At 36.9% G+C, this 10,932-nt stretch overlaps 1 protein-coding gene across 3 annotated transcripts in view; it reads right to left on the bottom strand.

Annotated features, from left to right (window-relative positions):
- Nucleotides 1–628: 628 nt before the first annotated feature.
- LOC125652047 (citron Rho-interacting kinase-like) overlaps nt 629–10,932 on the bottom strand; it is a 46,468-nt gene continuing 36,164 nt past the window's right edge. For all 3 annotated transcript variants that reach the window (XM_056152637.1, XM_056152640.1, XM_048880962.2), the window contains 11 exons: nt 10,693–10,929; nt 10,468–10,576; nt 10,298–10,378; nt 10,029–10,173; nt 9,633–9,865; nt 9,434–9,542; nt 9,136–9,267; nt 8,701–8,781; nt 8,507–8,588; nt 3,162–3,317; nt 629–2,599 (listed from right to left, as the gene is read on the bottom strand). In XM_056152637.1, coding sequence (XP_056008612.1) covers nt 2,446–2,599; nt 3,162–3,317; nt 8,507–8,588; nt 8,701–8,781; nt 9,136–9,267; nt 9,434–9,542; nt 9,633–9,865; nt 10,029–10,173; nt 10,298–10,378; nt 10,468–10,576; nt 10,693–10,929 — 1,519 coding nt within the window. In that variant the 3' untranslated portion in view covers nt 629–2,445. The remainder of the gene's footprint in view (nt 2,600–3,161; nt 3,318–8,506; nt 8,589–8,700; nt 8,782–9,135; nt 9,268–9,433; nt 9,543–9,632; nt 9,866–10,028; nt 10,174–10,297; nt 10,379–10,467; nt 10,577–10,692; nt 10,930–10,932) is intronic.

Genomic DNA, 10,932 nt, shown 5'->3' with positions numbered 1-10,932 from the left:
TATTTTCTTGACGAGGCCTACTGTGTATGTATAATTGTATGTTTGTAATCACAAATCACAGGCATTTTACAGCTGAACTGTATCTTTGTGTTGTTAGGGTATATGATATGCCTGTCTGAACTATACATGCAGTATATGATGCAAATGTATGTTTGATGATGTGCAAGATACAACTCATACACAACTTCACTATGCATTGATTCATTAAAAAATTAGGTCATTGTTCGCATCACCCCGTTACCCCATGATGCATAAACTGACAAAATTTGACGATCCTGGATTACAGTGTGCGAGATACGAACCATATTTGAATTCAATATGTATAGCCATTCAATTCAGGTCACCATGACCTACCTTTTAACCACAGCACACCATTACCCAAAGATGCAACAACTGACCAAGTTTGATGAACTTAAACCACAGTGTGAAAGAAAGATATGACCAAGGCATGAAAAAGCTAATAGATGGATGGGAATGCCATATGAAAATATGGCCCATCAAAAGACCCTCTGAGAAAATCTCAGGATATAATGTGTCTACAGACAGATGAACAGGGTGAAACTAGTACCCCCCCCCCCCCTCCCCTTCAAGATTTCATTTTCAGGGGAAAGAAATATCAAACTCAAGATTCAAGTTTTACATCACATTCTTTATTGGTTATTACAAACAACCCTGATTTGGTCAGATATGTACTGTATATCAATACATAACAATAAACTTATTTTCTCTACAAGTCTTACTATTTGAATGTACACTAAAGAAATAAATTTCATTTTTGAAAATACATGAAGGTATGAACTGCAACACTTCATGCAGACAAACTTCATACCCTCATGTATTTTCCAATGTGAAAGTCATTTTTTATAAACTACTAATTTACATTTTACTTTTATTCCCAGCTGTTAAAATATACATACTACATTTTTTTCAAGATTCATGAGTGCAATGTTCAGAACTGCAACAAATTCATGGGGAAATGGCTATCATAAAGTTTGAAAAATATCAAAAGCAAACACATTTGAAATATAATACAAACAAAACTATGGGTCACAAAGCTCAATTCAGTCACTTTACTGTATAGAAGAAATAAGGTGTATCACAAGCCATTGCGAGAACCTAATATGTCTGTCTGAAACCAAATGTACATGATGCATGCTTGAAGTCAGAAGCTATGATACTATCAATTGCAATTCCAAATTGAGGCCACGGTGACCTACTTTTGGGTCATGGCATACACTTCCCCCAAAATGCATCAACTAAGTTTGATGGCCCTAGGCCTCACAATTCCAGACACAGTTTGTATATGTATAGGCGTATAATTCCAGTAAGAGGCCACAGTGACCTACTTTTGTTTGGTTCATGAACCCCCCCCCCCCCCCCCCCCCCCAAAAGATGCATCAGCTGATCAGCTTTGGTAGTCCTAGGCCTAACAGTTTAAAAGATATGATCCAGACTTAATTTTTTATAGCCAGAGAATTCTAGACGAAGACTATAGTAATCTATTTTTGGTTTGAGACCTCCTCCCCCCCCCCCCCCCCCCCCCCCCCCCCCCCCCAGAAAGACATAAAAAAAAAACTAGCCGACAGATGGGAAAGGCTATACCATAATGCAGCCTGTAATAAGACTCGTGTATAAAACCTTCATATGACTTCAGTAATGGCTTCATCAGTGCCTCAGTGCCTGTGAATCGATACAATGAATCTCCATCATGTGACAGTCTCTGTCTAATGGAAGTAAAATTTCTACAAGGAAATTAATTCCAGTGACATCATAAATTTCCACTATATTCAAAATCTAAATTATATCCCCTTTGTTAAAGTCATGGCTCTTAATATTAAGTAATGTTGGCCTAATGATTTATACAGTGTACATGTGAATACAAACAACTAACTCTGATCTGAAAAGTTTACTTCAATTTTCCCGGGTTTTTTAAACTACTGGGTATCTAAAAAAAAAAAAAAAAAAAACAACAACCCACAAAACAAACCAACAAATGATTGCACATTACCTGAACTGGCAAAATAAAAATAAATTATTTTTACATGATCATTGAACACAATTGATTAAGATTTCGTCTATTTACATATTTTACAAGTATGGTACTTGAAGTTAAAACACACATGTACTATTGTCACTCCTCTGGTCTTATAAGAGACAAAGAAATAGCCTAAACAGACTATTTCCCAGTAATAATCTGTTATAATTGATTTCGTTATCCCAGTGTGAGCTGTCTGTCACATTACAAACTCTATGTACATGCTTGTTCTATGATGTCCATCACTCAAAAGGTATGGCACAGCAGCTTAGGATCCTGTGTGGTACTGATCACGGAACCAAGAATGAGTTTATTGTCAAGCTCTGTAGAATGGACAGACTCATCGATCTGGTCCCTTGAAGCAGTCGGATGATGCCATGTTTACACAGTATAGATTACTATGACAACCACTACAACTCTGAATTCCCGCTGCATGCACTGTACATGGAGAACGTAGATCCAGTGCTGGAGTTACTACTGATGGATGTCAGGGAGTCTTGGCGCTGAGAGTTTTTCATAATCCCTCTCTTTGGGCTGACAAACTTCTTTTGTCTCTCTGATTTACTACAAAACAAAATACAAGATGTCTTTGTGAAACACTGATGCCTCTGGATTACAACAAAGTGGAACCAGGTCAAAGATCAAATATTTTGGTGTCAATGGAAAGGTCTTGCCACAAGAAATACACATACCAAATATGAAAGCTCTACTTTTTATGGTGTAAAAGATATGACTAAGGTTAAAGTTTTTTGCCACATAAAAAATGAAAAAGGGCTAATAATCAAAACATAAGCTGAATGAAATAGTTATATTAAGTCCGAAGAAAGAATATTGGATGGAATATTGATCCCAATGTCGTTAGCATGTTTAGCACCATTACTCCCATATCCATATTTAATACCTCTTTCTGTTTTTGTCATTGATCCCTGTGTATACATACCATTTTCTGTATTTTTGTTTTTGTCATTGATCCCTGTGTACACATATCTCTTTTTGTCATTGATCTCTGTGTACACATCTTTTTTGTTTTTGTCATTGATCCCCGTGTACAAATACCTCTTTTTGTCATTGATCCCCGTGTACACATCTCTTTCTGTTTTTGTCATTGATCCCCGTGTACACATACCTGGCCTTGTTCTCTTTGTCACTGATGCCGTCATTGCCTTGCAGACACATCATCTGTGTACTATTCCCTGTGTTTGTCGACACATATACTCCTCCAGTCTTCATGGAATTCCCAAGCAAGCGTGGGCAGTAGATATCTAGAGAAGTCTGCTTTCCTCTGTAAACATGCAAACATTTCAATACAGAATGGTTTCCTTGCCACAGAAGACTTTCAATTCAGTCACCATACCATACGAATAGAAAGCATGTATTTTATATCAAGCTAAAAAAGTTATACACTTTATGCAATTTAACTCAGTTGGATTAAAAAGTAATCAAGCTAATTTCCTATTAATTATGTATTCTACGAGTCGGATAGGAACGCCCTATTTCAAAATATTTATGATCACCTGACGTTGCACGCAGAATTTCAAAAGCAAACAACTACAAGGCAATGTAAAAGCATGTGTGGCCTGCAGCCTGTTGACTGGACACATTTAGCAATATAGACAGTCAGACAGAAAACAGGGTAGAAAGAATCACTTTGAGCAGTGGAAGGGGAGTTAAATTTTATGTTTAACATGAAATCTCCATTCAGTACAACTATATGCTGTAACTTCCATGTTGTTTCTAATAGTGTTTTTCTTGTGCGCTTGCACACAGCCACTGTAAATGTCAATATTTCATAAATATGCACTAGAAAATTGTTTTCTCCTTACATTGAGTAGACCAGCACTCCTTTAATACTCGTTTATAATTTGTTGAAATTGCCAAATTGTATTATTTTTCATAGTTGATCATACTGACCAAATTTTGGTCTGGTTTTTAACATCTAACAAAATACGGTACATATACCTTTAAATTTACATATCAATTGTTTCTCTCCACTATGGAACTCCACACCTAGCCATTGCATCTATGAGATAGGGAGAGGGACTATATAGGCTCTGCCTGTTGCCCAATCCTGTTGAGTTTCTCAATAAAATATGTTTAAATTATCTATGAGACTTTAGATGCAATTCTTTGTCTATGACTGCAATTGCCTTATCTTGCGTACAAGTAGGATATCAGTTACCAATACAGTAGGAAATTAATATTTCCAATGTATTTAAAATCTTAAAACATTGATTTAGAAAATTTAAAAGAATTTAGCAAAAATCATTTCAGTTATTTTTTGTATTTATTACAAAGAATAAAATTTTTGGGGAAAATATTATTCAATAGGTTTTATTGATGCCAAGTGTAAAAAAGGAACTAATTTGAATATTGTGGAATTTCAAAAGAACAATAACTTCCAAAATCTGGAAGTTTGAGCATAGTTATACAATAAGAAAATTCAACATTCTCCTTGTACCTCTTAACATGAAACAAGAGGCCCATGGGCCACATCGCTCACCTTGGTCCATATCAGAAGACTTTCCATATATATTTGCATGTAAAACCGTAGTCCCTATTATGGCCCCAAACCTACCCCTGGAGGCCATGGTTTTTGCAAACTTGAATCTCCACTATGTCAGAAAGCTTTCATGTAAATGTGAACTTCATTGGCCAAGAAGATTTTCCCTATATATTTGTATGTAAAACTTTGATCCCCTATTGTGGCCCCATTCGACCCCCGGGGCCAGGATTTTAACAAATTTGAATCTACATTATGTCAGAAAGCTTTCATGTAAATATCAGCTTTTCTGGCTTAGTGGTTCTTGAGAAAAAGATTTTCCCTATATATTTGTATGTAAAACTTTGATCCCCTATTGTGGCCCGATCCGACCCCCGGGGACCATGATTTTAACAAATCTGAATCTGCACTATATCAGAAAGCTTTCATATAAATCTCAGCTTTTGTGGCTCAGTGGTTCTTGAGAAGAAGATTTTTAAAGATTGTCCCTATATATTTGTTTTCTTTCTTGAATTCCAGGGTTTATCTGATAAAGGTGTGGCTCAATTATAGTTATCAAGTCCAACTTGTATGGTTTTGGTTGATTTCATTATCACTATAGCCCCTCTTTAGGTTTGTTTTGAATTAAGAATTTCTTCAAGTTTACAGTACATGTACATCTCCATCACTTGTTTTTGGGTTGGTTTTTTTTTCATATGGTGTATGGTTTCACTTTAAATCCCTCAAAACTGAAGAATTATGCGCACTTGCATGTGTTGGCAATGTACAATTTAAGCAGTTTTGAGTAGAATTGACTATAGTGAATAAATCATAGATTTCTTTTTCTTATCCATGAAATATACAAAAGCCATCATCAAGACAATGCCCATGGTACATAAAGCGATTTAATTCTATGAATCCCGAGCTCGTAATTTTATTCAGAGCCCGAGCATTTTGTCAGTATATCGGATCTGAAACAAGAGTTGTCAGAAGACAACATAGCTCGCAGGGAAGCATGACTCTACTTAAGGCCACATAAAATTAATTCTCTGGTTCTCAGGCCAATTTTCTCAAAAACAGATGAGGGAGGGAGGCTTTTTTTTTTTCTTTTTATTCGTACCAAAACAGATGAGGGAGGCTTTTTTTTATTTGCCAACTTGACATAAAACATATAACATCAAGCAAATTCTTTATTGTACCGTCACTATACATATGAAACAAATTTAACACATGCTATCTTAACAAATTGTCTTGTGTGGTCAAAATAATAAAGCATATGTACTACAGTTAAGTTGCATAGTGTTTTTTCCCTTCATTTTTTCTGCTTTTTTGCTCTCAAGCTCTGAACATTTTTCCTTTTCAATGGAGGCTGTAACTTAGAAACCACACAATCTGGACACATAGGATATTGTCCCTCTTCAGTATCTGTGTCTTGTGCCCCACAGTGGTAGCAAATTGGAGGAAATACACCAGAACTGTAATAGGGTACCTCAACAGGAGAAGTGCATGATAAATTCGATTTAACAAATACTTTCTCCAACAGAGCACTGATACGAGGTGCTCTGACGGGATCCTCCTCTGGTTGATTGACTCAACTCACCCCTCTTATGTTTATGGTTTTCGGGTACATTGTAACCAAACAGATTTTCAAAAAGAACTGGAAGAGCAAAACACCGATCTCTGAGGGTATCAACAAATGGGTCTATTGTCCAAATACAGTTAGTTAAAGCATTTATGAAATCTTTACCTTCATCTATTGTCATTGGTGTAAAACCCAAGCCTGCGTTTCCCAACAAATATAAAATTTTGTTGTAAACAATTCGCTTATTGTTTGTAATTTTGGCATCTTCAGAGAATGGCTCTGGAAGGCAAAGTTTACGTGCGTTAAAAACCAACACGTCGTTGATATTTCTGGTGGCTCTTCCCGGTTCTTGACAATCCTTGGCATTATTATTATGATCATCGGCACTATCATTGTCGAAATGTGCAGAAACATCGGCGGGCTTGGTTTCACACACCGTATATCTCACAAAGTGGCCGAAAACAGGTATCGTTGACGATACTTTATTTGTAATGATTGCAGAGTCTAATTCGTTCTTGTTCTTACCGACACTAACGGAGACAGCGGCATTTTTTAATTTCTCAGGAAACGTCCAGCTTCCCAAATCGAACTTCATTGCTTTCACACCCTCATAAAGATCTAGGAAGGTACATCCCTCCGAATATCCCTCTATAATTGTCCATGGTAGAATGAACACTGCTCCTTGTCGAATACTTATTGACACAATAGACATTCTCAAAATAATGCTGCAACCACGTTGTTATACATCGGAAGTCTTTATTGCGCACGACAAACGAAGATTTCCGGTATTCGGTATTCTCTGCTAAATACAGCTATTTGTATACTGAGACAGGAGGAGCTCCGAATAATGCGGAAGTTTTGAAAAATTGAATGCGGAATTTTTTTTTCCGGATACGTCGCCGCATTACCTACTTTTTATTTTATTAAAAATGCAATAAAATTTGCAATGCGGGCACCTCAAAACAGATGCGCGCGGGCCTGAGAACCGTAATTTCAATTTTATGTGGCCTAACCTATCATTCAAAAGGTTTAAGTTTTGAAAAATAGGTCAAAGTCCAAGGTTACTAGGTTAAAAGTTTAATACCATATCAAAGGTCTGGTCATGAGGCATCTAAATATGAAATATAAAATCTGTATCCCCTTGGTTCAAGATATAGCCAAGGTTAATGTTTTTGAAAAGTAGGTCAAAGTCCAAGGTCAACAGTTCTGGTAACAATAGAAATGTCTTCTAATGAGGCATGTATATTTGAAACATCAAGGTCATATCACTCTTGGTTCAGTAGATCAAAGTTCAAGGCAAAGGTCAAATCTCTTCTACTAAAACAAAGGTCTCTTCATGAGGCATCTATATGTAAAATATCAAAGCCCTATCCCTACTGGTTCAAAAAAGTTACAGCCCATGGTTAAATTTTTTAAAAAGTAGGTGAAAGTCCAAGGTCACAAGTCTTGGTACCACAACAAAGGTCTCTTCATGAATCATCTATACATGAAATATCAAAATCTTATTTCCCTTCGTTCAAAAGATATAGACCAGGTTAATTTTTTTTTACAAAGTAGGTCAAAGTCCACAGTAAAGATCACTAGGTCAAAAGTCTTGGTACCTAAGCAAATGTCTCTTCACGAGACATCTATATGTAAAATATCAAACCCTATTCCCCTTGGTTCAAAAGATACAACCTAGGTTAAGTTTTTGAAGCTCAAGGTCACTAGGTCAAGAGTCTTGGTATCAAAACAAAGGTCTCTTGATGAGACATCTATATGTGAAATATCAAAACTCTACCTCCTTGGTTCAAAATATATAGCCCAGGTTAAAGTTTTTGAAAAGTAGGTCAAAGTCCAAGGTTACTAGGTCAAAAGTCTTGGTACCAAAACAAAGTTCTCTTCATGAGGCATCTATATGTGAAATACCCAAACACAATCCTCCTTGGTTCAAAACATAGCCAAGGTTAAAGTTTTTTCCTTAAAAGTGTGAAGCCAACATTGGGGTCATGACAATAACTCTCCGGAAAGTCATCCGGAGAGCGAAGAACATATCGCAATATATTTTCTGTCCACGAACCGCAATATCAATATCATTGTGCAGCTCTAATCATATGCTACTGCTAAATGTAAACATACCAAATGCTCTGGATAACATCATGGCAGTACTGTTACTAATGTAAACATACATAAAAGTATAACATTTTTCAGTGAACATATGAACTGCAGTTGCAATGCTTGCCTATTTTCCATTACCTGCATCATGGAATATGCCAGCAAAGCAATTGCAGTTCATTATGTCATGTTCATTGAGAAATGTTATTTATTTATTATACATGTACTTTATATGCTCCATTCAGCAAGCACACATTCAGAATTGGTAGAATTTATAAATCAGAATATGCCAGTGAAGTTTAGGAATTTACTCTACCTTGTATGCATTTTATTGGCAGGAATGGTTATGGCTTGAATACTGTTGAAATACACAACAAACAGATATGGTTCACTATAGGCTGAAAAAAAGACAAGTAAATGTACTTGTAGAGTATACATGTATATACTAAATGTGTTGTAAGATACAAACATCAACAGAACATGGTGGAACATGAATGTCCAAGGTCTTACCAAATGCTAGCGGAAGGCAGCTCCACTTCATATCTTTTGGTCTGCTTCTTTTTCCATGACAGTCCACAAAGAATCCATACTCTACAGAAAACAAAATGTTTTTATTCTTATAATGCAATACAGCAGGAATACAAGTATTTAGAGAATGCAAACTTCAGCCAAAGTTCCCAATGGGCTACATGCTGGCTTTGCTTTAATGCAAGTCTCATCCAGATTGCAACTTTTATCACCCTTGCCATCCGTCAAACCTATTTTTCGAAAAATCAGAAAAAAAAACCCATAATTCTGATACAGTTGTTCTGAAATCTTGTCGGCACTGACTAACTCATACTCATATACAAACAACACGACTGATAACATAACGTCCTTCACATAGACAGCAGCACTGATCGGGTTATATTTCAGAGGCATGCTTATAATGTAACTAAACATTACCATGGAAACAAAGTAAGAATTCCATTGGGAGTCCCTCTGGTGTGACATTGACAACAGCCAAAGGGAAGCTGTTGTGGATGGCAGCTCCAAAGGCAGCAAAAGCCAGGGAGTTATCCTTTTTGTCCACAAACTCTGGAAAAGTCAAAACACAGCTTATCATACATTACATGTACAGGCTGTGTTGTAAATACACAATACATGAAAATTTTAAATCTTCTAAAATATGCATTCGATAATTTTGATTACTTCATTGAAATAGACTGTTACTCAATAAACTGTATGTGGGTATCACTCTAACCTGTCAATGAGGGATGCTCCAGACTAAACTTGTAGAATTTCTCAGTTCCCACAATAGCAAAGTCATCGGCCAGACAAATACAGCTACATGGTTCCTGAATCTTCAGCTCCTGAACAACAAACAACAGCATTCACTTCACTTAATTGTTTCTTATGTATTTTAAGTTCTAAGTCTACACAACACATGGCTCTTCACTAACCTTTCTTATACAGAATTCTTTGAGCTCAGTGTTGTACTTCAACACTGTGATTCTGTCATCGAACCCGGTCACCAGATAGAGGCTCTCGTACACGCGCGCGACTTCCAGCACAGTACAGCCCACCAGGGAGGGAATTTTGTCGCTGGGCACGTGTTCTGTCTCGTCAGTGGTTGCCTGGCTCAGCCTTGCTTTGATGGCCTCTCGGTGAATATATACCACATGGCGGTCCTGACCTAATACAAACACACGTACATGTATATCATCATAAATTAGAATTCAAGCTTGGTAACAGTTTTGAAGTACAAAATTTCATCCACAATAAAGCAAAATCAAAGATTGCACAAAATGCTCATATCTACATGTGTAAACAGAGTAAAAAATTGTAGTTTTACTTGCCTGTGATGCAAATTACCCAGCCTAGTCCTGAGGCATACACCATGTGATGAATGCTCTTCAGACCGGTCAGCTTGGTCACCAAGGTATGCTGACCCTTGTGAATGTTGACAGCAAATAGACCTTCATCAGCTCCTAGCAGCAACATCTGTATTGTATGTATATAAAACACATAACAGCTCCATTACAAGAAAAAAAAATATTAGAAGAAACATCCCTTTCATTGATTCTGCATCCAGAGCAAAGATGTTGAAAATTTTGTGATTACTTACATGATTAGAAACAATCAAAGTACAGTTTAGTTCTAGTCTTCTGTCACCCTTGAGCTCCAGTATACGGAATTCTTGTAATCTCTGATAAATGAAGAAAACTCATATCATCAAATGTACCACTTGAATTGTATCACAAATTGCCTCATGCTAAACACACAGTCAGAGCTTACTGTTCTTTTGAATGTGGCATCAACTCTTTGAAGACTTTTAATGGCTGCTTCAAAGGAGGCAACCCACTTCTGTTTGTCCGGGAATGTGACGGCCATCAGATACAACTCTCTATCATTCAGCAAAATAAACAAGCAATGAAGTTAGTTCAAGTGGTTGAATAGCATGGTACACAATCTACAATAAAAACAACAAAAATCCTATGACAATGATAATAATATCCAAACCTTCGAGGCCAGCATGTGGTAAGTGGTTCATGTTCCAGTTTCAGGACGTATGGTAGATCGGTGCTGGCAGTGTTTGGGAGCTCAGCACTGCTGATAGCACTGTGAACAGTCACATCGGTTTCCGCAGGATTCAGGTCAAATGTGTCGATGGGGTTAGCATCCGATTCCTCCCTATACATCAACAAGATATTGTTCTCTAGACTGCACCACCTCTTCTCCCAGCCAGGCTTTCCTGTCCTA

Source organism: Ostrea edulis, chromosome 1, assembly GCF_947568905.1.
Source record: "Ostrea edulis chromosome 1, xbOstEdul1.1, whole genome shotgun sequence".
In the NCBI taxonomy this organism is placed as follows: Eukaryota; Metazoa; Mollusca; class Bivalvia; order Ostreida; family Ostreidae; genus Ostrea; species Ostrea edulis.
This window is presented reverse-complemented; position numbering and strand designations above follow the sequence as displayed.